A 27399-nucleotide genomic window follows, 5' to 3' on the forward strand; every position below is an offset into this window, starting at 1 on the left:
AGCACAGGAAAATGCCCAGCTAGAGTCCCCTCAAGATCGCTTGAGGTCAGGAGTTCGAGACCAGCCTGGCCAACATGGCAAAACCCCATTTCTACTAAAAATACAAAAATTAGGCAGGCATGGTGGCGGGTGCCTGTAATCCCAGCTACTTGGGAGGCTGAGACAGGAGAATCACTTGAACCCGGGAGGCAGAGGTTGCAGTGAGCCAAGATCACGCTACTGCACTCCAACCTGGGCAACAGAGTGAGACTCTGTCTCAAAAAATAAATAAATAAATAAATAAAAGTAATAGTAAGAAATAAATTTTAACACAGTAATAATAAGAAATAAATTTTAACACAGACCTCAGCACCTCCTCACTATTGCATGCTGGGTGGAGCTGGTGTGCAAGGGCTCTTGGGAGCTTTTTGTGCGCATCTCTTCCCAGCTCCACACTGAGTCACACCAGACTGGTGACTTGAAATGGGCCTTGGTGGGAGTATGTAAGACACCACAGAAATTGGCAAATGTGGCAACTCCTCTGCATCCCCCACCCCTAGAGCCAGTGGTTAAACATTGACCTGCAGCCCACCACTCCCTACCCCTCATTAGAACGTAAGCTTCATCAGAGTCAAGATTCTGTTTTGTTCCTTGCCCTATCTCTGGTGTTGAGAACTATGCCAGGCACATAGTAGATGCTTAGTAAATATTTGTTGAATAAATAAAAAGCAGTGCATGCTTTTAAATTATACAAGCTTGGCCTCATCCCTGTGTGGACCCTGAATAAGCCACTTCATTGCTCTGAAGCTGTAAAATAGAAATCGAAATCCCTGCCTCTTCAGTTAAGGCTTAAGGTATTCCAAAGCCAAGGGTCAGGGGGAGAAGGATGAAAAGTTAATATTGTAGTGTACAAATCATACAGTCAGTCCTTGAATACTTAGTTTAGCTTTAGAATCTGCAGTTTGTTACAACTATGTCTGCAAGGAGAAACTTGCAGATGTAAGTAAAATAATATAATCAAGGCTTAGCAGGGTACCAACATCTGGAAAACACTTTCAACTGAATCCTCTTTCTCCTCTTCATTGGTTCTTTCTACATTTCCGTCTGTTCCCCTGCCTTTTCTTCCAAATTTTCCAGGAATAAAATTGCCTAGTCTACTTTAGTTTTATCTCCTGCAGTTAAGCCAAGTCATTAACTTTCTAATGGACTTTCCTGTGGGGCCTCAGATCTTAAATTAGGTTAAATGTTTCAGCTTTTTAAAAAGTGGCATTAAATAGGCAATTTGCTGTTGGGAAAAAAAGCTTGTATATGGAAGTGTTTCCTAGTCTTTGGTCAGCAGCCAGCCTGACTTTTGCTGTTCATCATCACCCCTGTTCAGTGGGATCTCAGTGGAGTGAAAGGTTTCAAGTTGACTGGAAGCAGAGCTCTTTCTCTGTGCCTTCCCAAGGTGGGTATGAGAAGGAGAGATCGATCCTTTACACAGGTGGATAGAAAACGGGCCAACAGTCAGTCCACTCATAATAGCTGGACAAATGTTTCCTTGTTTAAGGATGCATAAAGACTAAAAAAAGGCTGTGGAAAAGTCCTGCAGAACAAGGTAAAAGCAAGAGCTTCTGTAGACTGAGATGGAGTTTCTATTTTGAAAAGCCATCTACAGCAGACTCCAGAAGATAGTTTTGGGAAAATATGTGGCATCCTCAGTATACAGCAAAAGCACATGGTCTCCCAGGGCCAGAAACAGTAAAACGTGAAGAAAGGATATTTGACATGGAAAAGCAACAGAAAGGGAAAAGCAAGGAGATGGATTCCATAAGGAAAGGTTTTAAGGATCCAATAGCAGAACTAAAATCCAAATTAGCAAGAGTATAGAAAAGTATTCATGTATAGTAAACTGAATAATGGCCTCCAAAAGTTTTCCATATCCTAATCCTTGGCACTTGTGAATGTTACCTCACATGGAAAAAAAAAAAAAAAAGTTTTGCAGATTTGATTAAATTAAGGATCTTGAGTGGTATGGGGGTTATACTGGGTCATCTATGTGGGCCCTAATTGCAATCACAAATGTCCTTGTAAGAGACAGGAAGAAGGAGATGTGATGATAGACAGGAGAGAAAGCGACATGACCGTGGCGACAGACTGGAGTGATGAGGCCAAAAACAAGGAATGCAGGCAACCACCAGAGACAAAAAAAAAATAGGCTCTCCTCTCGAGCCTCCAGAGGGAGTGCGGCCATTCCAATAGCTTGATTTCAGCCCAGTGAGCCTGAGACTTCTGGCCTCCAGAACTGAGGGAATGACTTTCTGTTGTGTTAAGTCACCAAGTTTGTGATAATTTGTTAGAACAGCCACAGAAAACAACACAAATGCCATGGAAAATCAAATCAGTGATATGAGTCAGGGTGAAACAAGTCAAGAAAGGTTCTGGAAAATATGAGAAAAGAAGAGAAGAACAAGAGACAAGGTTATACATGTGGAAGATGGAACTGACCACCCACATTCAGATTTTTGGCGTTGGTGATTATTGAAATCAGTGATCCGTCATCCAAACTGTGATGGAAGGAAACCCCGTGCTCACGAGGGACTGTGCGTGAATATCAAAGGCCTCACTCAACCACATTCTGAACAAACTCAGAAAGAGACGGCCACATCTGAGCATACCCTGGGAATAATAAAGAATAACAACGATAAGAGGGGGACAAGCATTTCATCCAAACAGAGAAAAAAGTAACAAAAATTAAGTCGACTTTAGACTTGTTCTGTATAACAAAGAGACTGTGTTTACAGAACCTGTCAGAAGATTAAAACATCTGGGAATTAAAAAAAAATTTGGCTCTATTCCCAGGCCCCATAACACCAACATACGTGTGGAGCCTGAGAATCTGAAGCATTAAAAGTTCTTCGATTATCAAGTAAGTTTGTGAACCCTCTACAAAATTTGGGGGTTATGTAGCAACCCAAACAATTTTATGCTCAGCTGAGTTGCCTTTTGTCTGTGAAGCCAATCAGAAAGACATTCTCAGACATGCAGGGGCTTAGGGAAGTATACAAACATGCTTCTTTCTTTAAAATTCACTTTAAAGACATGTCATGGATGCTCAAGAGTTAAAACAGAGCTCAAGAGTAGCTAACATAAGCACCAGATTCCATAAAACTAGAGAGCAGTTTAAATTATTGTTATAAGTCTGATTAGCAAACAAATGCAAATGTCAAAAATTGTTCTTACAATAAACTATGTAATGGAAAGACAACCAAATGCCTGTATTCTGGATCTAAGCCTTAGAGTATTGCTAATGAAGATCAAAGAGGGAAGGGGAGATAAGGGTTGTAATGCTGCTTGTCCGAAATGGGATGGTATCAAGAAAAAGTTGTTTCAGTCGTCATTCTAATCCTCAAGAAGTGTTAGTGGCTAAAGAAAGGCTCTGAATGATGAGTACTAATAGCCGCCATTGCGAGAGGCTTATGAGCGAAGCAGCGTGCTAAGTACTTTACCTTAGTCACCTCTGCTCCCGGCCACAGAAGCGGGCGTCAGTCGCTTTCTCTTCCCACCTGCTGCTGAGTTCTTCAGGTTCCTTAAGACCCTGCAGCCAGTAGGCAGTGCAGCTTGAACTGACTCTTGTTTCCTACATTAATATGAAAAACTTAAAGTGAACACTGATAGATCCAAAAACATGTTCAGGAACTACTCAAATGCTTGGGAAATGGAAACGTGAACTCAGCACAAAGTAGACCCAAAAGAGTCTCAATACACTTTACTAATCAGGAAATAAATACACAGGGTGCTTCCCCTAAATAGAGTGCACTAGAACTATAGAAAATAAAATTTAAAACCAAACTACTTAGAGATAGAAAAACACAATTCAAATAACCATTGAATCCAATAAGAGGTCAACACTACAACTGTAGACTACATAGATAGTAACAAGAAGACTGCATAATGAAATTTGAAACAAGGATAAATACATACTTAGAGAAAAAAGTATGGCTTTATATATGTAATAAATCATTTAAACAAAAGAAGGTGACAGAGAAACCAAAGAAAACAGTGGAAAATTGGAGAAAGGAATTAAGATAAATGTGAACCTTAATTAGAAAAAGAATGGTACAATTGATAAATCCTAGTGCTAATTTTTCAGGAAACCAACAAAGTAGACTGATTTCTCACAGATCTAATTTTCAAAATGAGAAAAAATATCTACCCATCTTAAAGAAGGGAGGGGGGGTGGCCAGAAACAGATGCAGAGGTGATTATTAAGTTTAAAGTGATTACTTGTATAATTTTGTGCTCAAAATTTGAAAATCTGAATGGATTGGATAATCTGCTTAAAAAATAGAATATACTGTAATTGATTCAAGCAGTTGAAAACCTGAATGGAATAAAAAACTTGGGCACTGTCATCAAAGAAGTTTCCTGCCCAGATTGTTTTGCAGACTAATTCTTTCAAACCTGCTAAGAACAGTTACTGCCCAAGCTAAATTCCACGGAGATTGTTTTGTGCTGACATCCTAATCCCGCACTTGGCTTTGGCGAGGAAGGGTGTCTTGGCAGTGACGGGATGCAACGCTGTCAAGGACATATTTAGGAAAAGCAGCTCCTTCTCCAGAGCTCGTCCCTCCTCCTGGGCGTGTCCACTGATGTGCAGATGCTGATGGCCCCTGTGTTTCCTCAGCTCTGAGCCAATAGAGGAGGAAAGTAAGCATGGGGGAAAACAGGCCTGCATGTAACACCCATGATGTCTTCTAAAATTTGGTGATAAAAACAAGAGACAAGAAATTTTTGGCCAGGCGCAGTGGCTCACACCTGTAATCCCAGCACTTTGGGTTTTTTTGGTTTTTGTTTTTTGTTTCGAGACGGAGTTTTGCTCTTGTTGCCCAGGCTGGAGTGCAATGATGCAGTCTTGGCTCACTGCAAGCTTCACCTCCCAGGTTCAAGTGATTCTCCTGCCTCAGGCTCCCAAGTAGCTGAGATTACAGGCACATGCCACCATGCCCAACTAATTTTTGTATTTTTAGTAGAGAGGGGGTTTCACCATGTTGGTCAGGCTGGTCTCAAACTCCTGACCTCAGGTAATCCACACACCTCAGCCTCCCAAAGTGATGAGATTACAGGCATGAGCCACCACGCCCGGCCTAATCCCAGCACTTTGGGAGGCTGAGATGGGAGGATCGCTTGAGCCCAGGAGTTGGAGACCACCCTGGGCAACACAGTGAGACCCCCATCTCTATTAAAGAAGGGTGGGGGGATTCCTTCATTAATTTCCTCAGAAGTTAACCTGGAACTTTGCTTGAAAGGGAAAAGAGGCATGTTCAGACATCTGGATTGATGCCATTTGTGAATCTGACTTTCATGAAATTCCTTAAGTAACTCCACCCCACATAAAACAAATACAGACCGGGCATGGTGGCTACCCGCCCTAATCCTGCACTTCGGGAGGTTGAGACAGGCGGATCACTTGAGGTCAGGACTTTGAGACCAGTCTGGCCAACATGGTGAAATCCCATCTTTACCAAAAATACAAAATAAGCCAAGCGTGGTGGCACACACCTGTAGTCCCAGCTACTCAGGAGGCTGAGGCAAGAGAATTATCTGAACCTGGGAGGCAGAGGTTTCAGTGAGCCGAGATTGTGCCACTGCACTCCAGCCTGGGCAATAGAGTAAGACTCCGTCTCAAAAAAAGAAAAAAAAAAAAAAACTGCTGTGGAAAATCAAATCAGTGATGTGAATGAAGGAAAAAGTTATTCTGCAGACACAGGTGGGGCCAGGCCTGCCAGGATTTTACGCAGTTGTGTTTGATTAAGTCCTCCTCGACCACCTACAATAATGGATAGGATTGTGATAGACAGGAGGATATTCGTGTTTATTGATGGGAGAATTTGAAACATAATCAAGATAGGGGCTAGTTTTTGTCATGTGAGGAGAAGTGTGCCAGGCATTAGGGAGGTTCCTTGGGTTACCTCTGGGACTCAGAAATGAAAGGGGACTATTCCTAGGTTTATTACTAGGGCTGTTATTAAGGATGAAAATTGATTAATAGGTTTGTCACAGAGACATGTGAGTAGAGAGTGGCCATTGCCCCTGGCCTCCGGGCCCTGGCTGTGATTACACCTTCGCTCCATGTTCTCCTCTTGGGCCTCCTCTCTCCCTTAGAGAGAAAGGCTGCCTGGAGAGCCCCTTTCCCCAGGTTTACACTGCTGAACCCCTCTTCTAAAGGCACGTGCAGAAACCCCTTCCCTGTCACTTGCTGTACAGTCTGGGAGACAGTGTGGGCTGATACATCAGGTACAGGGCCTGTGTCGCCAGCATTGCTGGAGGTGCTGGGGTTTGGTGTGGGCTCTTCAATTTAGGGTCTTCACATTCTTCTCTTTTTCTTGCAGAGGAGGGTGTGGAAGTATTATATTATAAAACAAAACTAGTCCAGGCATCATTAACAACTTTCATGATCTTTAGTTTTCTTCCAAATCCTGCAAATGGTGATTATACTCTGAGAGAAAAACTGGGTCCCGTGACTATATCATTTGGGGAGGGAGGGAAGGCATGGAGGAAAGAGAGAGAAAGAGAATGTGAATGCACAGCTTTGAGAGGGACTGTTTGTGCTTTAATAATTGCCTTCACTTGGATAAGGCTAAATACCTGCTGGCTTTGCGTTTTCTCCTTGGAAAATCATGCTGTGAGAAGCCACCCAACATGTTGTACCTAGATTTTAATGTCGTCATTCCTCCTCCTTCACTTCTATCCACTTCTCACCCACTGAAACCTGGCATCATCTCCACCACCCCCTGCAGCCGCTCTCTCCAATGCCACCAGCCTTTGCTTACCTGGCATTCTGTAAATTCTGAACAACTGGCTCCCTGCCCTCTTGCAGCACTCTCCCCCTATGGCTGCCGGCCGTGTTCTCCGGGTTTCCCTTCTACCTTCCTGGCAGTCCCTTTGCCGCTTCCATAACAGCCTCCCATTCCTGTTTCCAGCTGCTAATTGTTGATGGCCCTTGGGCACCTACCCTGGACTGTCTTCTCTGTCCTCACAGCCTCCTGGATGGTCTCTTCCCTTCGTCACCATCCTCCCGCTCCTGATGTCCAAATCTATAGCCCAGGACTTGCTGAGGTACAGCCAGTTACCTCCTCAAACTCCACTCAAAGGTCCCAAAGCCCTGAACCCCAGTGTGTCCAAGACCAGACTCGCATCTTCAGCCCTGCTTGGCTCCCTAAGTAGGTGATCCCTTCAGCCCCCAGTTTCGCAAGGTGGAAACTGGAGTAATGTTTCTTTCTTGTTCCCCTCATCTGTTCATTCATCAGGCCCTACCAGCTGCTCACCTGTGTAGAATTAGCCCAGTGCCATTTGCCTGCACAGGCCACCTTCATCTCTTACCTGGACCCGTCCTGGGTCTCTCTACCTCCAGCATTGCCACCCCCACCCCATCCCTATCCATTCTCGACACCATGGCCATATTTTTATTAGTTACTTTCTGTGCCCCCGGGCCTCTGCCACATCACTGCCCTAAATTATTTGTGACTACTCCTTGCCAGACTCCTTGATGTGGCTTGACAGACCCTCTGAGCAGGGTCAGCCCCACCTGTTTCTGCAGAATAATCCTTGAGTTCCTACCTCCTACCTTCAGTCCCGCCTCCCCATGTCCATGGTCAGCATGCAGTCCCTGAGCAGGCCATGCTCACTCTGTCCCCTCATTCCTTTGCTCTTGCCGTTCCTGCCACCCTACCCGGAATGCTCCTGTCCTCCCCTCTGCTGTGTAGGCCTGAAGGTGTGAGCTGATGGGCTACTCCTCAGGAAGCCTCCCAGCTTTGTGCAGTGCCCTTCCAGCAGGCATATGGCGCCATGTGTTTGCCTCCTGAGAGTGCCCATCACACGGCTGATGCACTTACCTGGTTCCTCCATTAGACTCAGATGTCTAGGGGCAGAGGCTGCTTTTGCTCATCAGTGTGTCCCTAGCACCCAGGAGTGCCTCGTGCATACTGCATAACCTTAGATATTTTATCCATACAGTGAATGAATGGATCCATCATATAGCATTCATTGTCTGTTACATATTGCTGTGTCTCATGGACTATACTATGTCATTTAATAAACGCAGTGGGAACTCAAAGTGCCAGAATCCTCAGAGAAAGGGAGCCAGGGTGAATCCTGACTCTAGCATCCTTTAGGTTATAATCTATTCTGGAAGCATAAGTGTCTCTATAGTTGAGGGTTTATCCTTTAAGTGCTTTTGAAGCATCCATAGAGTTATCCCATATCTGTCTTTTTGGGGGCCATCGAGGCTCATGCGGTCCGTGTCCCATGCCGTCCTGGACTGCAGGGGTGCCCTCTGGCTTCTGTCACCTCAGTGCTGCTGCTTGTCTTCTGTGCTGTCAGTGTCTGCCTGGCACTTTCCCCATCACCCTCTCTAATCCCATTGTAGATCTTAACTGCACGCATTCTAGGTCTTTCTAAGTGTTGCTCATCCTGACTTCAGAACTTGCCCTTCAAGCTGTCATTTATCTAAATAAATCACTGCTATCAGCTGCTTTTGTGTGATTTGCCACTCTTCTCAAAGTAGGGTACAGAAAAAGAAATTATAGTTCATTGCAGCTTTCATCTGCTTGGGGCTGTGCTGTTCTCAGGGGATGAGGACCAAGCTCCAGGCCGCTAACAGACACAACCTCTTAGGCCCGGATCTACTGGTCCATGTTGGAACCCAGGAGAGTCTCAGGAAGACACCTCTCTCTTCCTCGGGCATACGCTGAAGCAGCTTCCTAACCCCTGTGGGCCCTTGTGGAGGGCAGGAACTGTGTGTTCATCTTGTCCCCCAGACACATGGCAGTTTCTGAAATATAGGAGGTATTCAGTATAAGTTTGCAGAATCAGCAGAAGAAAGGCGGGAAGGAAGAGGCAGAATTGAAAATATGAGATACCAGATTCCCTTCCAGGGCAAAAAGTTAGATGGTGTCAAGTGGAGGATTTAGTACATGGGCTTATTGCCGCTTCATATGTCTGAAATTTCCTCCCAGGGAGTATCTGATATGCTAGAAGAATCTGATATCATAAATACTGAAATAAATACCATAAACTGGAAGCGTTTCCAATAAGGTTAGAAATAAAATCAGGACAGTTATATAACAGGAAGCATCTCAGAATACCCTTAAGGACTGCAACTCTCAGGAGGACAAAACAGCTTTCTGAAGAAATCCAAAGTTATGAACAGCTCTAGCAGTAGCTTCTTAATATTAATATGCACTGCTCTCATTTTGAAGCACTAAACTGTGTAGATCTGAGTGTCTTATCATCTTCTCTCCCTCTGCCCCTAAAGCTATTCCATTTATGTTGCTGGGGTTTTTTTTTGTTTTTTTGTTTTGTTTTGTTTTGTTTTGTTTTTGTTTTTGTTTTTGTTTTTGTTTTGAGATGGAGTCTCACTCTGTCACCTAGGCTGGAATTCAGTGGCACAATCTTGGTTCACTGCAACCTCCGCCTCCCAGGTTCAAGCGATTCTCCTCTCTCAGCCTCCCGAGTAGCTGGGACTGCAGGCGCCCACCACCAGGCCCAGCTAATTTTTTGTATTTGTAGAAGAGACGGGGTTTCACTGTGTTAGCCAGGATGGTCTTGATCTCCTGACCTTGTGATCCACCCGCCTCGGCCTCCTGAAGTGCTGGGATTACAGACGTGATACCGCACCAGCCCTTGCTGGGTTTTAGTAGTATAAGAATGTCTCTGGTTTGTTTGTTTTTGCCCCTCCCCCTACTCCTAATGCATAATACTATTTGGTATTGGTTTTAGAGCAGAAAATAAATGGGTTTTTATCTCATATGCCGATTTCAGTAGATTGGTTGTGGCTCACTGGAGTGTTGAGAAGAATTTGGAAGCTGAATCTAAGTTCAGTGGGGGAGAGTTCTGTGGAGGCTGGGGGGTTGGAGGGTAGCACTGTGCATGCCAGGCCTGTGCCAGGTGTGTTCTAGAGGACAGTAACTCATGAGAGCGGGACATGGCATCCTTCAGGTTTTGACTTAAATCAGAGTCAGTTGAAGTTATTTTAATGTCATTTTCATTTTAGAGCCTGAAATTGTTGGTTTTCAAATCTTGTTCTGCTGTGGCTTGAATGTAATATCTTAGTGAATAGTAGGGAGAAAAATAGAGCTGAATATTTTAACAGTGTTGAGATCTTTTCTTTAAGCTGTTGCCATTTGATACCTGATACTAAATTGAACTTCATGACCATAAAAGGGGCAGGAATGGGAGACTATCTGAAAAGTCCCTCCAGTGTAAATATTTATCATGGTTATTTCAGAGGCAGATTAGGCTTCTGAAATTTGAGCTACAACTGGATAGTCCTAACTTAGCATATAAGTTGCTGTCCAAATTGGTAACCTGGAATCTAGATTTGCACAGTGGGAATCAGAATGTGCTGAGGAGTGGCCAATGGCCTTGACCTGCCACCAGGCATATTTCATGAATGACAGTCAGTTACATAATTCACGTAGCACCTTTCAACAAGGGAGGATCCACCCAGTCATCTTGTTTGAGGCATTCTTTTCAGAAGGAGAAACCGAGGCATGGCCTTTGCTATTACCCATTCAGGCTGGAATGTATGAGCTATGATAGCAACTTGGCCTGAAGGCCTCCAGGCCTGGTCAGCAAATAAATTCCTTGAGCGCTTTCCATGTGCCAGTTGTAGACACCACAAATGTAATTATGAGCAAGAATGTCTCAGCCCCCAGCCTCAAGGAGCTTCCACACTTGTTGGGAGGAGACAGACAAAAGCACCCCAATATACTCATGCTTCAAGGTAGCACAAAGACCACTGAAGAAAATAACATATTGTGATCTGGGATGCTGGTTTAACTCGGGTGTCCAGGGAAGTTTGCTTGGAGGAGATGGCATTCCCAGTTAGACTGGAATGAGGGGATGAGACAGATGGTGTTGGAAAGATCTTGGGGAAGACCCCTCCAAGCCAGAGGAACAACAGAAGCAAACCTGCCTAAGAGATGGAACAAAAGCCAACGGGGTTGGAGCAGAGAGAACGCCCACACTCCTGTCCATGAGCCTGGATGTTTGCTAATTTGTTGTTTGTTTTGCTTTTTGGTGGGTTTTTTGTTTTTTGTTTGTTTGTTTGTTAAGACAGAGTCTCGCTCTGTCACCCAGGCTGGAGTGCCTGGTGTCATCTCAGCTCACTGCAACCTCTGCTTCCCAGGCTCAAGCAATTATCCCACCTCAGCCTCCTGAGTAGCTGGGATTACAGGCGCCCGCCACCATGCCTGGGCTAATTTTTGTATTTTTAGTAGAGACAGGGTTTCACCATGTTGGCCAGGCTGGTCTCGAAGTCCTGACCTCAAATGATCTACCCGCCTTGTCCTCCCAAAGTGCTGGAATTACAGGTGTGAGCCACCATGCCCGGCCTGATTTGTTGTTGGTGTTGGTGGTTTCTTATAAGCCTTGAAAACTTTCATTGCACTTCTTGAAGCTGCTTTTAAATTAGCCATTGTATTTGGTGAGACAGTGTTTGCTTAGTTGTACAAAGGGTATGAAGAATTCTATAAATTAAGGTGAACTTAAAAATTGCCTAATTCTGACCAGATGTGGTGGCTCACACCTGTAATTCTAGTACTGTGGGAAGCTGAGGGAGGTGAATTGCTTGAGCTCAGGAGTTTGAGACCAGCCTGGGCACCATGACGAAATCCCATCTCTACTAAAAATACAAAAATTAGCCTGGTGTGGTGGCGTGCGCCTGCAGTCCAAGCTGCTTGGAAGGCTGAGGGAGGAGAATCGCTTGAACCCTGGAGGTCAAAGCTGCAGTGAGCCAAGATGGTGCCAGTGTACTCCAGCCTGGGTGACAAAGTGAGACCCTGTCTCAAAAAAAAAAAAAAAGAAAAATTGTCTAATCCCTTTGGAGGGAGGCATGTGCTTCAGAGTGGGCCTATTTCTATTCCGTAGAACCTGTGCGGGTTGCTGGAGGTGGAGAGGAAATGACCAGTGAGCATTCTGGGTGGGCAGGGAGTGTCGTCACACCATCCATAGCTGACCCACTCCCTAAACAGCCCCTTGGAGCTCTCATGCTTTTACTGTGTGCTGAGTCCAGCCCAGGCCTCCCCCACAGCCTCCAGCCCAGGCCTCCCCCATGGCCTACAGCCCAGGCCTCCCCCATAGCCTCCAGCCCAGGCCTCCCCCACAGCCTCCAGTTCAGGTTTCCCCCACAGCCTCCAGCCCAGGCCTCCCCTACAGCCTCCAGCATGGGTTTCCCCCACAGCCTCAAGCCCAGGCCTTCCCCATAGCCTCCAGCCCAGGCCTTCCCCACAGCCTCCAGCCCAGGCCTCCCCTACAGCCTCCAGCCCAGGCCTCCCCCACAGCCTCCAGCACAGGTTTCCCCCACAGCCTCCAGCCCAGGCTTTCCCCACAGCCTCCAGCCCAGGCCTCCCCCACAGCATCGACCACCTGCTCATTGTGTCCACGAACACTTCAAAAGCAACATGTCAAAAAGGGGAAAATACCTCCCCTGTCAACCTACATGCAGTTCTCAATTCTGTCACCCTGGTTGCTGGCTGTAGCCTCAGTTCAGGCACCTGCACTGGAAACCAGCTAGTCATCTCTGCTCTTGGAGCCTCTATAGACCTCCTCTGTGATCACCTTTTTTCCCAGCCCTCCTTCCCTGACAAAGCTAACCTGGTCCCTCCAGGAATCCTCTGGCCTCGGCTGGGCCCGGCTCCCCTCTGCATCTCTGTGTGCCCCTTTGGCATACAGTACATCATATTCTGGACTGGCTGTGAGTGCCTTCCAGGCAGGGAATGCCATAGCAATCATGGATCCTTGGTCACCTGCACACAGTAGGGCGCTGTCAATGTTTGGAAAACAAATGAGTGGCTGAGCAGGGTCCCTTTGCAAGCGATGGCTTTAGCTATTTGGGTGACTGTTTTTCTTTATATTCTTCTGAATGTATTCAAATTCCTCACAGTAAGTAGCTATCAGATACTTTTAGAATTTTTTATGGCAAAATGTTTATAAATAAAATTTAGCATTTTAACTCTTTTTAAGTGTAGAGTTCAGTGGCATGGCATAAAGTACACTTACGTTGTTGTATAATCATCACCAACATTGTCTCTAGAATTTTTTCCTTTTTTTTTTTTTTTGAGACAGAGTCTCGCTCTGTCACCCAGGCTGGAGTGCAGTGGCGTGATCTCTGCTCACTGCAGCCTCGACCTCCCGGGCTCAAGAGATTCTCCTACCTCAGCCTCCTGAGTAGCTGGGGTCACAGGCATGCACCACCACACCAGGCTAACTTTTTGTATTTTTAGTAGAGATGAGGTCTTGTTGAGAGGTGACAACATGCTAGCAGCCCTCGCTCACTCTCGGCTCCGCCTCGGCGTCCGCTCTGGCCGCGCTCAAGGAGCCCTTCAGCCGGCGGCTGCGCTGTGAGGGCCCCTCTCTGGGGCTGGCGAGGCCGGAGCCGGCTCCCTCTGCTCGCAGGGAAGTGTGAAGAGAGAGGCGCGGGCGGAAGCGGCGCTGGCAGGCTGCGGGTTCCAGGTGAGCGCGGGCTTGGCAAGCCCCGCACTAGGCACCGCCGGCCGGCACTTGCTGGGCTTGATCGGAGGCTGAATCCCGTGCTTGGACCGCCTTTCCCTCTTCGCGGGATTGTTGGCCACGACAGCAGGTCTCCGTCTCTTTCTCGTTTCCCCTCTTTTCCTCTTGATTGTCTGGGACGAGCTCCCTCTGGGCTGCCTTAGTGCCCAGGCTAGGTGCCGCAAAGTCCCGCTGCCAGTGCCAGTAAGAGGTGAGTGAAGCTGGCTGGGCTTCTGAGAGGTGGGGACTTGGAGAACTTTTCTAGCTGTCTCCTGTCTAGCTAAAGGTTTGTAAAGGCACCAATCAGCGCTCTGTGTCTAGTTCATTGGATGGGGACTTGGAGAACTTTTCTGTCTAGCTAAAGGATTGTAAACACACCAATCAGCACTCTGTGTCTAGCTAAAGGTTTGTAAATGCACCAATCAGCACTCTGTCAAGACGGATCAATCAGTGCTCTGTAAAATGGACCAATCAGCTCTCTGTAAAATGGACCAGTCAGCTCTTTGTAAAATAGACCAATTAGCAGGATGTGGGTGGGGCCAGATAAGGGAATAAAAGCAGGCCCGCTAGCTGGCAGGGGCAACCCGCTCGCCTACCATACCAGGCTGTGGAAGCTTCGTTCTTTTGCTCTTCGCAATAAATCTTACTGCTGCTCGCTCTTTGGTTCCATGCTGCTGTAACACTCACTGCGAAGGTCTGCAGTATCATTCCTGAAGTCAGCGAGACCACCAACCCACCAGGAGAAACGAACAACTCCACACGCGCCGCCTTTATGAACTGTAACACTCACCGCAAACGTCTGCAGCTTCACTCCTCAAGTCAGCGAAACCACGAACCCACCAGAAGGAAGAAACTCCGAACACGTCCAAACATCCGAAGGAACAAACTCCGGACACACCATCTTTAAGAACTGTAACACTCATCGCGAGGGTCCATGGCTTCATTCTTGAAGTCAGCAAGACCAAGAACCCACCAATTCTGGACACATTGTGATGTTGTCTAGGCTGCTCCTGAACTCCTGAGCTCAAGCAGTCCTCCTGCCTTGGCCTCCCAAAGTGCTGGGATTACAGGCATGAGCCACTGCGTTGGCCCTCTAGAACTTTTTCTTTATCCCAAAGTGAAATTCCATACCTTTTAAACAATACCTCTCCATTCTCCTTTTCCCCAAGTCCCTGGTAAGCACCATTCTGTTACCGGAAAGGGGTCCCAATGCAGACCCCAAAAGAGGGTTCTTGGACCTTGCGCAAAAAAGAATTTGGGGCAAGTCTATAAAGTGAAAGCAAGTTTATTGGTAAAGTAAAGGAATAAAGAATGGCTGCCTGAGGTCAAGCACAGTGGACTCACGCCTGTAATCCCAGCACTTTGGGAGGCCAAGGTGGGTGGATCACTTGAAGCTGGGAGTTCAAGACCCGCCTGGCCAACATGGTGAAACCCTGTCTGTACTAAAAATACAAAAATTAGCTAGATGTAGCAGCACACGCCTGTAAAACCAGATACTCGGGAGGCTGAGGCAGGAGAATGGCTTGAACTCGGGAGGTGAAGGTTGCAGTGAGCCAAGATTACTCCACTGCATTTCAGCCTGGGTGACAGAGTGAGACTGTCTCAAAAAAAGAAAAAAGAATGGCTAGGTATTTTTATGGGTTTTTTTATTATATGCTAAATAAGGGGTCGATTATTTATGAGTTTTCTAGGAAAGGGGTGGGCAATTCCCAGAACTGAGGGTTCCTCTCCTTTTTAGACCATATAGGGTAACTTCCTGACGCTGCTATGGCACCTGTAAACTGTCATGGTGCTGGTGGGCGTGTCTTTTAGCATGCTAATGCATTATAATTAACATGTAATGAGCAGTGAGAGTGACCAGAGGTCACTTTTGTGGCCATCTTGGTTTTGGTGGGTTTTGGTCAGCCTCTTTACCACACCCTCTTTTATCAGCAAGGTCTTTGTGACCTGAATCTTGTGCCGACCTCCTATCTCACCCTGTGACTTAATGCCTAACCTCCTGGGAATACAGCCCAGTATGTCTTGGCCTTATTTTACCCAGCCCCTATTTGAGATGGAATCGCTGTGGTTCGAATGCCCCTGACAGTTCTACTTCCTGTCTGTGTGAATTTGACTACTCTAAGATATCTCATATAAGTGGGATCGTATAGTATTTGTCTTTTGTGACTGGCTTACCTCATTTAGCGTGTCTCCAAGGTTCATCTGTGGCGTGGCATGTATCAGAATGTTCTTTGTTAAGGCTGAGTAATATAGTCCATTAAAAGTATGTACTACGTTTTGCTTATTCGTTCATCTGTTGGTAAACATTTAAGTTGTTTCTACCTTTTGGCTATTGTGAATAATGCTGCTATGAACATTGGTGTGCAATTACCTATTCGAGTTCCTGCTCTCAATTCTTTTGGGAATATACTTAAAAGTGAAATTGCTGGATCACATGGTAAAAATTACTTTTAAATTTAGAAACATTTTAAATACTTTCAAAACGGTCATTTTGATTTAAATAAAAGGTCACCTTAAGATGGCAGGTGACATAGAAATGCAGGACGAAATTTCAGCCTTTTGTTCTTGTGACTTGTTTGATGATCCTTGGTGACATGAAATGATTTGTTTTCAAGGGTGGTTTTGATTTTTTTTCTTACAGCATCAAGCTTCTAGCTGTGCAAGAACTGCTTGACAGAGAGGCCTTGGAAAAGGTAAATATTTTACTCTTCCTTCCACATTCACAAACCAAGAACGGAGGGCCACACATAAGAAAAATTCAACTCCCTGTCACCAGAGACAGCCCCTACTGAAAGACGGTCAGTTATTTTGTATTCCTGACAGCGAATCATGCAAAATTTTAATCTCAGCCCCCTACCTTGCTGACATTGTGTTCACACCTACAAACTCGGCTGTGCCTGGCTTCCTCTGGGTTGTGTGCAGGTTGTGTGAAAGGCAGAGGCTCGTGCTGCAAGGGGCCATACTCTGGAGGAGGCTTTCTGTGCTTTCAACCATTAGGAGCCAGAGGCCTCACGTGTGCCGGAGTCTGTGTTGGCCACCTCACTGCATTTCTGCTTGCTGTGTGTTATTATCTGGGTGTAGGGATGATGGAATTGAGACCCAGTAACTTGCCTAAGGCAAATGAACTAAGTAGAAGAGTGACGATTTGAATCCCAATAGTTCCATTTCCAAAACCAGTACTTCTCTATTCAGTAGTCAAGTTCATGCGTTTTTATCTCTTTTTAGGCTACTACTGAGGATTGGGAAACTGCCTCCCTGCCCCCAAACCAGCGTTTCACTGTGCCCTGGAAGAGATCCCCAGTGTGTCTCGGCTTTCTATGTTCAAGTCAAGCCTGGGGTTGGGGATTTTTTGCCAGTTGTGGGTTCAAGTTCGGCATGCATGGTGGGGTGGGCTCCACAAAACAGGCTGGGTGGGCACCAAGGAAGCCAGGCCCCCCTACTTGCCCATCAGGGGCCTCCCAGCTGATACCAAGCTCTCAGACCCTGGGGAGTTCAGGACTCTTCCTGCATGTGTAGCCGCAGGTGATAATTAGAATCTGTGATGCTAACATGAAGCAACAGCACCCAAACGATATTCATTTGTTTTTGGTTAGAGAGACAAGCACTTGAACTATATTCGTTTATTTTTGGAATTTAAAATATTTGAGGGGGCTAGGTGAGGTGGCTCTGCCTGTAGTCCCAGCACTTTGGGAGACTGGAGGGTTGCTTGAGCCCAGGAGTTTGAGACCAGCCTGGGCAACATAGTGAGACCTCATCTCTTCAGAAAACCAAGAAATTAGCCAAGTGTGGTGGTGCACACCTGCGGTCCCAATTCCACAGGAGACTGAGGCAGGAGGATCACGTGAGCCCAGGAGGCTGAGGCTACAGTGAGCCAAGATCATGCCACTGCACTCCAGCCTGGAAGTCAGAGCAAGAGACCCTGTCTCAAAAAATAAAATGTCTGGATTAGTAGTCAGTCTGCTGGTTGGCACTAAGACAAATAAAGTCTTTAAAATGAACACCAACCAGTGGTGTGAGGGAAGAATGAGGTCTGAGCACTGCTTTGGATTTGATGTCCCCTCAACCTCATTTCTATCTTGGGTAAACCAAGGATAGAGCTGCTGCCTGACCTCAGAGAGGCAAAGCGAGAAACAAATGAGTTAATGTAGCAAAAGGGCTTTCTAAATGCCAAAGCACTCTACTCATTATTAATTCTTAATTACTTATATTAATTCTTAATATGCATTCAGCCATTAAAACATAGTGGGTCAGGCTATAAAAGACATCATCGGGCCAAATGGCAACATTGGATGTGGATAGTAAATGAGATGAAGGTATTGTATTAACATTAACATTTCCTGAAGTTGATAATTGGCTTGTGATCATGTAAGAGAATGGCCTTGTTCTTAGGCAGCAGTTCCCAACCTTTTCGGCACCAGGGATGAGTTTCCTGGAAGAAAATTTTTCCGCAGACCTGGGTTGGGGGGATGGTTTCAGGATGAAACTGTTCCACCTCAGATCATCAGGCATTAGATTCTCATAAGGAGCGCACAATCTGGGGACCCCTGTTCTTAGGAATTAACACAGGAGTATTTAGAAATAAAGGGGCATGGTTATAACTTATTCTCAAATGATTCAAGGAAAAGATTCAAGGAAAAGAAATAGTGATGTATATATGTCAGACAGAGCCAGAGAGAGAAAGATGAGAATAACTCATCAAGTAAATGAGGCAAAATACAAACAATTGATCCTTCTGTGTAAAGGGGTATGTGAGTTCCTTGTATGTTCTTGAAACTTTTCTAGTATCCCCCCTCAAAAAATTGTCATCTTAGTATTCATTATGGTTATTCATTTTATTTCTCAATTTAAAAAAACCATCAGATGGCTGGGTGCGGTGGCTCACGCCTATAATCCCAGCACTTTGGGAGGCCAAGGCAGACAGATCATGAGATCAGGAGTTCAAGACCAGCCTGGCCAGCATGGTGAAACCCCATCTCTACTAAAAATACAAAAATTTAGCTGGGCATGGTAGTGCACCTGTAGTCCCAGCTACTCAGGAGGTGGAAGCAGGAGAATTCCTTGAACCTGGCAAGCGGAGGTTGCAGTGAGCTGAGATTGCACCATTGCACTCCAGCCTGGGCAGCAGAGCTAGACTCTGTCTCAAAATAAATAAATAAATAAATAAATAAATAAATAAATAACCATCAGACAAAGCTAGCAAATGTGGAGCCTAGTGCTGGGGTGTATCAGTATAATAAAAATGCAGGTGCCAAAAATAACGGTTATGACTGGACACAGTGGCTCACGCCTGTAATCCCAGCGCTTTGGGAGGCTGAGGCGAGTAGATCATTTGAGGTCAGGAGTTCGAGACCAGCCTGGCCAACATGGTGAAACCCGGTCTCTACTAAAAATACAAAACTTAGCCAGGTGGTAGTGGCATGTGCCTGTAATCCCAGCTACTCAGGAGGCTGAGGCAGGATAATCGCTTGAGTCTGGGAGGCAGAGGTTCTGGTGAGCTGAGATTGCGCCATTACACTCCAGTCTGGGCGAGAGTAGGACCCTGTCCCAAAAAAAACCCCAAAAATAACAGTTATATCTTTTGAGCTGTGTGTACACCTGATTTAGAGAGGCCCCAGAGCCAACCCAATCCATGAGTATTAACTACTTTCAAAACCTAACAGAGAAGTAGGGTCAGGGCTTATTGTGGCTGGTGGCGGAGCCAGTTGTGCTGCCCTGAGGATGTGATTTTGATGCTGAGGCTGTGGCGGAGCGGACCCTAAGCCCACCTTCCTAACTAGATTATCTTGGATTACTTACTTTCTCGTGCCTTAGTTTCCCAGTTTATAAAATTGAAACTATTCTAATTCTTAACTCACAGAGGTTGTAAGATGACTAATTAGATAGTTCACATAAAGGACTTCAACACTGTGCCTGGTACTCAGTGATCTCCAAGAGTTAGCTGCTGCCCATGTTCTTTCCTATTCCTCCTCCCCCACCCTGATTCTCTCTCCCCGAGTCTGCTGATGATTTTGTATTGTTCCCCCCATCTCAAAATTTGACCAGTAAGAAGCTTTACAAGATGCTCTGCATATGTACAGGGGCCAGCAGGGAGCCAAATTCACTGAGTTTCCGCCTCCTTCCTTCTGTTCATTCATTCATTCATTCCCTTATGCTACAGGAATTTGTTGAGCTTTCAGTGTGCCAGGCAAGTGGCAAACATTTCTCGAAAAGTTCGGAAGCAAACAGTCATCATGAGCTTGATAGCCAGTTACATTTTGAGTGACATATGATATATTACCTGGCATAGTGCTATTTTGTGCATCAAGATTGGTCCAGTTGAGGCCAGGTGCAGTGGCTCACACCTGTAATCTCAGCACTTTGGGAGGCCAAGGTGGGTGGATCACCTGAGGTCGGGAGTTCGAGACCAGTCTGACCAACATGGCGAAACTGTGTCTCTAATAAAAATACAAAAATACAAAAAAAAAAAAAAAGGCCGGGTGTGGTGGCAGGTGCCTCCCAGCTAATCAGGAGGCTGAGGCAGGAGAATCTCTTAAACCCGGGAGGTGGAGGTTGCAGTGAGCGGAGATCGCGCCACTGCACTCCAGCCTGGGCAACAGAGTGAGACTCTGTCTCAAAAAAAAAAGGATTGGTCCAGTTGATATGCTGGAATAAGATGAGTTCCTAAAGGGCCTCGTGACTTACAGATTCCCTTCCACCTGGACTGATTAAAAAGCCAACAAGAAAAGTTATTTGTCAAATATAGAGCTTTGCTACTCAAAGTGTGGCCCCCAGACCTGCAGCATTAGAAGCCTGTTAGAAACGTAGAATCTCAGCTCCCTGAATTCAGACCCCCTGAATCAGAGCTACATTCTAAAAAGCCCCCAGGTGATTATGTGCTCGAAAGTTCAAGAACGCTGCTGTAGAGTATCATTTATTATCACCATCGCTATTATTAACTAGTCAGAAAGAATCTATGAGTTGTCAATTTGACTTTTATGGCCAATTAAGCCTGTTTTTTTTTTTTTGGCACCAAAAGAGAAGAAGTAAACACCGTCATTCTATTTGTGAGAACCCAGTTTTTATTTTTAGTTCACCTGCGTCTTCCTTTCATTAAGAAAATAGTCTTAATTCAATAGGTAGAGCCAGCAAAAAAGGGCTTAGTTAGACACACATTCTGCAAACCTCAAACCTCTTTTACTGTCATGCAGCTGAGCTTCAAATGACAACCTGCCTTTGAGTTTTGTAATCACTGAACTCCCGACACCCTGCTGTGATAGAACTGGTCGCTTCTAGCCAGACAGTCCCAACAGTGGGGACCTGCACAGGCCTCTTCTTTTAAGATGGAAGCTATTCTAAAGGGGCCATTTCCTTCACAAGTACTGGTAGATTAAATTTGAACAATAAAAGATTTAAATTATGTAAAACCTAATATAAAAAGCTAAAAAGAAGTAGCAGTCTTTTAAGGTCTCACAGAAAATAAGTGCTTTTTCTTGCTAATATTAGGCCTTGTTATTAGGATCTTAGTATTTTAACTTAAAATGACCAGCCATTTGCCTAAACATTACTTGGTTTTAGGTAGACAGCCTTCCCATTTTTAGACGTGCCAAGGTTTTCCTGTTTTCTGCAGAGCCCAGAGCCAGCTCTGAGGAGGTTCCCAATTGGCAGAGCCGAGTTCTCCTCCCGGTGTGGCCTCTGCTGAGCTGCTCTGTCTGGCAGAGGATCTTCCCTGAAGGCCCCGGCCCCTTTCCTAGTCTGTGAAACTGCTCTCTGTGGTTCCTTCCCACTCTTCAATACCGGGGCTTCATTTTTCAGAGTTGATTTTTTTTTTTTTTTTTTTGGAGACGGAGTCTTGCCCTGTTGCCCAGGCTGGAGTGCAATGGTGTGATCTCGGCTCACTGCAACCTCCGCATCCTGAGTTCAAGCGATTCTCCTGCCTCAGCCTCCTGAGTAGCTGGGATTATAGGTGTCTGCCATTATGCCCGGCTAATGTTTTTTTTTGTTGTTTTTTTTGAGATGGAGTCTCGCTCTGTTGCCCAAGCTAGATTGCAGTAGTATGATCTCAGCTCACTGCAACCTCCACTTCCCAGGTGCAAGCAATTCTCCTGCCTCAGCCTCCTGAGTAGCTGGGATTACAGGTGCCTGCCACCATGCCCAGCTAATTTTTTTGTATTTTTAGTAGAGATGGGATCTCACCATGTTGGCCAGGCTGGTCTTGATCTCCGGGCCTCAGGTCATCCACCCACCTTGGTCTCCCAAAGTGCTGGGATTACAGACATGAGCTATCATGCCTGGCCACAGAGTTGATTCTTGATCACATTGTGAAGAGGGGGACATTTTGCCCTTGTGTACTCAGTTTTCTCGTATTTTCTCCACTTCCTTGCTCCAGTGGTCCTTACTGTGTTTGGGGGCTTTCCTGTTTCACCTACCCTAGTTACCATCAAATCACGTGTTCTGGGAAGAGGTGAATGGTGATCACAAGCCCAATACGTAGATACACAGAGACCCCCAAGACATAAATCAGTAGGGTTCTAGTTTTTGCCTCTTATTCTTTGTCTTCATTTAGGTGCAGTAGATTGGGTAGGAGGTGGGGGCCCCTTGTGGGATCAGGCTTCTGAGTTTCTCTTCTCTCCTAACACTACACAGAGCCAGTTCCCAGACTAGTAAAAGTGACTTGTCACTTATTTTTAAAATGTTATAAACCATACAATTAACAATCTAAATTCTTCAACCAATTTCTTCTTTCGAAAAATGGTTAGAACCATGAGCAGATGATCTAAGATGTGTGAGTGTCAGCGCATGTGACATTGGTCTGAAAAAGTGTTTTGGATTTAGATGTGCTTTTTTTCTCAAACATCCATTAGGTCCCAAGAGCAAGAACTTGCTGTAAGAAGGATACATGTCATGCAGTTCTCTGTTGTTTTTGCTCTGAGAGTGGGACACTTCTGTTTTTCTGAACTTAAGTCACAGGGACTTGTTTCCCAGGCTTTAAACACAGGCCCATCTAAAGCCTTTAAAAGTGGCATTTCATAAAAGGAAATAAAAATATTGGTACAGCTTGATTTAGAAAGATCATTTTTCAATGACCCTTTCAAATGGCTTCCTGCAAAGCCACAAACAATAGTTTGGCCGGTCATTCCAGCTGGACCGTGGTAGGACCAGAGGGCGGACCACTGGCTGACCCAACCTGAGACCAGTGCCTGCCTGAGAAGCTGCCTGTGTGAGCTGGGCCCTGAGGAGACACAGGCCACCCACCTGGTGGCCTTGCCAGTGCTGCCCCTCCCAGATCATGACTCTGTTATAATTACAAGTCCACTGAGTTCATGCTGTGAGGGCAGAGGTGGAGGTTGAAGCCAGCCCTGCCATTTGCCAGCTGGGGGACATAGGAGGCCAGGTACTGGCTAGCCTCTGTTTCTTTTTAACATGGAGCTTCAGAATAATACCTATCCTATTAGGATATTCTTATGAGAACTAAGTGAGATGTGTGAAATAAAAGCCATTATGTATATCGTAAGCACCAAAGTGGCAGTAGCTGGTACTATCCCCTCTACTGCTAATTAGCTGCCGCTGTGGTCGTCATCATCATCATCACTGGCATCTCGTCCTTACTTCTCTCTGGAGAAGCCCAACTTGAGATCGATCTGTTGCCATTAAAAGATGTGAAAGAAGTTGCATCCCCACTGCTCCTTTTGCCAAATTGTCTAGGAAAAGATGCCTGTCAGTCCTCCCTGCTGATAGGTGTTTTTTTTTAGAATTTCAGCTTTGGAGCCCAACTCCTATTCTAGTTTTCCTGAAGATGGAGCAGACCTCTAAGATGTCTTAGAGTGCTTTACATGTGTGACAGAGTATGTGCATTTCATCAGCAAGCTTGGGACTAGAAAAATTGAACTTGGGCTGGGCGCAGTGTCTCACGCCTGTAATCCCAGCACTTTGGGAGGCCAAGGCGGGTGGATCGCCTGAGGTCAGGAGTTCGAGACCAGCCTGGCCGATATGGTGAAACCCCATCTCTACCAAAAATACAAAAATTAGCCGGGCGTGGTGGCACACACCTGTAATTCCAGCTACTCGGGAGGCTGAGGCAGAATTGCTTGATCCTGGGAGGCAGAGGTTGCAGTGAGCTGAGATCGCACCATTGCACTACAGCCTGGGTGACAGAGTGAGACTCCATCTCAAAAGAAAAAAATTGAACTTGACAGATTAGTCAGGGAGTTTCCAGGCAAACCCTAGTGGTGGGCAACATTAGAATGATAGCTTCCTGGGAATTTTCAGAAGGAAAGAGGATGATAAGCCATTTTCACATAGATGTGTGTGAATAACCTAAGGATGCAAAGTGCTTGTATCTGTAATTGGTGAGGGTGTTTTCTGAATATACACACATGTACATCCATAAACACTACCTCTCTTATTACCTGCTTTTGGAGTGTTATTCACTAAGATTTGGACTTGCAATTAATTTAGTTTCTGCAACAATTGAGTGCTTGCTCAGTGCCAAAATTATACTGTTTACCAACGGGGATAAAGTTATAAAGATACATGTGATTATAAAGATACATTTACATTTGAATGGCATAGAATCCCAGAACTTCAGAATCAAGGGAGACTTTTAAAACCATCTAATCCAACCCTGTCATTTTGCAGACAGGACATTGAGGCCAAGGGAGTTGAAGTGCCCTCTGCCCCAGGTCCACAGCAGGTGCGTTGGTAATCCAGGACCCATCGCAGCAGACTGGGCTCCATTTCCCAGCTCCTTTAAGTGCAACCAGCTGCCCATCTTCTGTGATCTCATTTAATCTGAACATCAGCCTTAGCAGGCCTACTGGACGATCCTATCTCCGCATTTCCCAGGAGTGGGAGCAGGTCCATAGGATCAGTCCTGGCCCAGGTGATGGGGAACCAATGCCCAGATCTTCTCATAGTGTGACTTGTAGCAAAACAGACTTGCACAGTTGGTGTTAGCCTCCTCCAGCAGGAGAGGCAGAGAATGTGGGTTGGGGGATAGAGGACGCAGAAGGAGGTTCTGGGTTCCAGATGTGGACAATGTCAAAGGAGCACCTAAAAGTGAAGGAACACACAGGGTGTGAGGGCTGCCTAGAGACCATTCACCTAGCAGGTTATGGGAGCCATGAGGACATGTGAGAGGTTGGAGGACGTGGATTGGACACAGCCTTCATTTGGGCTTGGTGTCCAAATGAATTGCTTCAAGAATCTTAACTTATAAAAATATATATACTTTAAGATACTTTTTTTTTTTTTGAGACAGAGTCTCACTCTGTCCCCCAGGCTGGAGTGCAGTGGTGCGATCTCAGCTCATTGCAACCTCCACCTCCTGAGCTCAAGCGATTTTACCCCCCTCAGCCTCCCGACTAGCTGGGATTACAGGCTTGCACCACCACACCCAGCTAATTTTTTCTATTTTTAGTAGAGACTTGGTTTCACTGCATTGCCCGGGCTGGTCTCAAACTCCTGGCCTCAAGTAATCTGCCCACCTCGGCCTCCCAAAGTGCTGGGATTACAGGCATGAGCCACCACCCCCGGCCAGATACTCTTTTTTTTTTTTTTTTTTTTCAAAAAAAACACTGTGTTATTTCAAAAATATCAGAATGAGATTCTTCAGATCCCTTATTTATTTTCCCCCACCCCCGCCACACTTAGCCCTTCACGTAGTCAGAGCTGAATTTGAATACCACCTTGAGTGATCAATATTCATATATTTGTATAAATTTGCATTGGGTTGAGCAAGTTCAGTAGCTAATCATGAGTAAACTCATTGTAATCACTTTCCTGGCTAAGTTTCTATCAGCAGGAAGATGGCAACTTCTCCTTGAAAGGGCTGGTGAGCAGAATTGGGGGTGGGTACCATTGTGGAGCCCAGACTCCGCTGTATGGAGTCTAACTCAGGCTCACTGCAGCCACCACAGCTGCCACTAGCTCCACTTCACAAACTCAGTGCTCAGGGTCCACCCAGGACCTCGCTGCCGGAAAGTGGGCATTTTAGTTAATTATGGGCTAGGCTCTGTGGTTCATTAAACACACACACACACACACAGACGCACAGATTTTCTCCTTATTCTTTGAAAATCATCACAAGATATCAGGTATATTCAGGGGCTCTCACTACCTTTTTCTTTTTATGAAAAGCTTTTCTTCTAAGTGAACAAAAAAACAGAGTCCCCAAACAGGACTTTTAAACTGTCTTTAGTTCCCTCAGCTATCAAAGATAAGCAAATTAAACCATGAGGGTTCATTTTAAATTTATTGCATTAGTGAAGTTTTAAAGCATGATGTGTAATGGTGAAGTTGTGTTGAAATCAGTGCCCCCGGCCACTGCTGGGGAGGGCAGCAGTGACATGGTGCTGGCCTTTTCCAAGTTCTTGGGCAGAGCATTTCATTAGTGTTTGTGATGTCCCCATCCTTTGACCTGTGATCCGGTTCCTGGGAGTGTATCTTAAGGAAATGATCGATAAAAATGGAGAAATAATAAACACGCTATGGCATGCTTTATAATTATGAATAAGTGGGAGGCAGTTCAGTGCTATGTAGGAAGGGAGAGGTTAAAAAAATCCGTGGTAGGTCTACCCAAGGGCCTAGTATATATCCATCAAAAAGGATAAGATCTTTTAGCCTCATAGAATTGTGGTATAATATTTGCCATGAGGGAGAATAAGCCGCTGTACCTACTGCGGTTACAACTCTGTAAAACATGTATTTATTCTTTGAACCAGTGTGTATTGAGTACCTCCTTTTGTCAGGGCTTGTTCAAGGCTGGAACATGCCTACAGCTGTGGACAAGACCTTTTCCTTTCGTATCTCCTGTAGCTCGCATTGTAACTTAAGAGAAAAACTTCAGCAGTGACACAAATGTTTATTTAAATACAGTAGCAATAAGTGCTTAAAACAAAACAGGTTGTCAGGAGGGAGGTCCTCACCTAATGTTCTTATGATATCAAAAAAATATTTAAGGCCAGGCACAGTGGCTCACACCTGTAATCCCAACACTTTGGGAGGCTGAGGCAGGAGGATCACTTGAGCCCAGGAGTTGGAGACCAGCCTGGGCAACAAAGTGAAACCCTGTCTCTACAAAAAAGTTTTTAAAAGTTAGCTGAGCATGGTAGCATACATTTGTAGTCCCCGCTACTCAGGAGGCTGAGGTGGGAGGATCACTTGAGCCTGGGAGGCCAAGGCTGCAGTGAGCCATGATTGCACCACTGCACTTCAGTCTGGGTGACAGAGCAAGACCCTGCCTCAAAAGAAAAAAAAATTAAAAATACTAATTACATAACTTTTTTTCCATTTTCAGTTTTTAAAATCAATTTAATATTCCTGGACTGAACTTTTTAAGATCCACTTGGCAGCTGTGACTGGAGGAGCAGGAGGAAGGGACTAGAGGGATGGAGGTGCACAAGGCTAGAAGGGTGGATGGTGCACGGAGATGGAGCTGCCCTGAGTGGCCCAGAATCCTGCACAGGAGGCCCTTCCAGATCAGAACAACCTATGGCCAGTCTGCAGGTGAAATCTGGCCCATAGCTTGTTTTTATAAAGTTTTATTGGAACACAAATGTACCCATTCAACTTATTGTCTGTGGCTGCTTTTACACTGTAACGACAGGTTAAGTTGTTGTGACAGAGACAGTATAGCCCATAAAGTCCAAAATATATCTTATTTGGCCTTTTACAGAGTTAGAGTTTGCCAGCTCTCGTTCTAGATCAGTGGTGCTTGGCTATTGACCCCTTTAAATATCAGATGAAAGCTTCATGCCCTCATCCCAGAAAGATGTGTATATGTACCTCTCCACATATAGAGGTACTCATTGAGTTTCCACATTCAGGAGGTCCCAGCACTCTTGAAGCTTCTCCATGGAGCCCTCAGGTTCATACTTCTTGACACTAGTGGAGGTAGGATTCATTTCTTTACCC

General features: G+C 45.5%; 1 protein-coding gene across 1 annotated transcript in view; it reads left to right on the plus strand.

Annotated features, from left to right (window-relative positions):
- The window catches only part of EEPD1 (endonuclease/exonuclease/phosphatase family domain containing 1), a 140860-nt gene that overhangs the window by 64876 nt on the left and 48585 nt on the right, over positions 1-27399 (plus strand). The window contains exon 3 of the mRNA XM_001169567.7: positions 16151-16202. Within this exon, the coding sequence (XP_001169567.4) occupies positions 16151-16202 (52 nt within the window). The remainder of the gene's footprint in view (positions 1-16150; positions 16203-27399) is intronic.

This window comes from Pan troglodytes, chromosome 6 (assembly GCF_028858775.2).
Source record: "Pan troglodytes isolate AG18354 chromosome 6, NHGRI_mPanTro3-v2.0_pri, whole genome shotgun sequence".
Classification (NCBI taxonomy): domain Eukaryota; kingdom Metazoa; phylum Chordata; class Mammalia; order Primates; family Hominidae; genus Pan; species Pan troglodytes.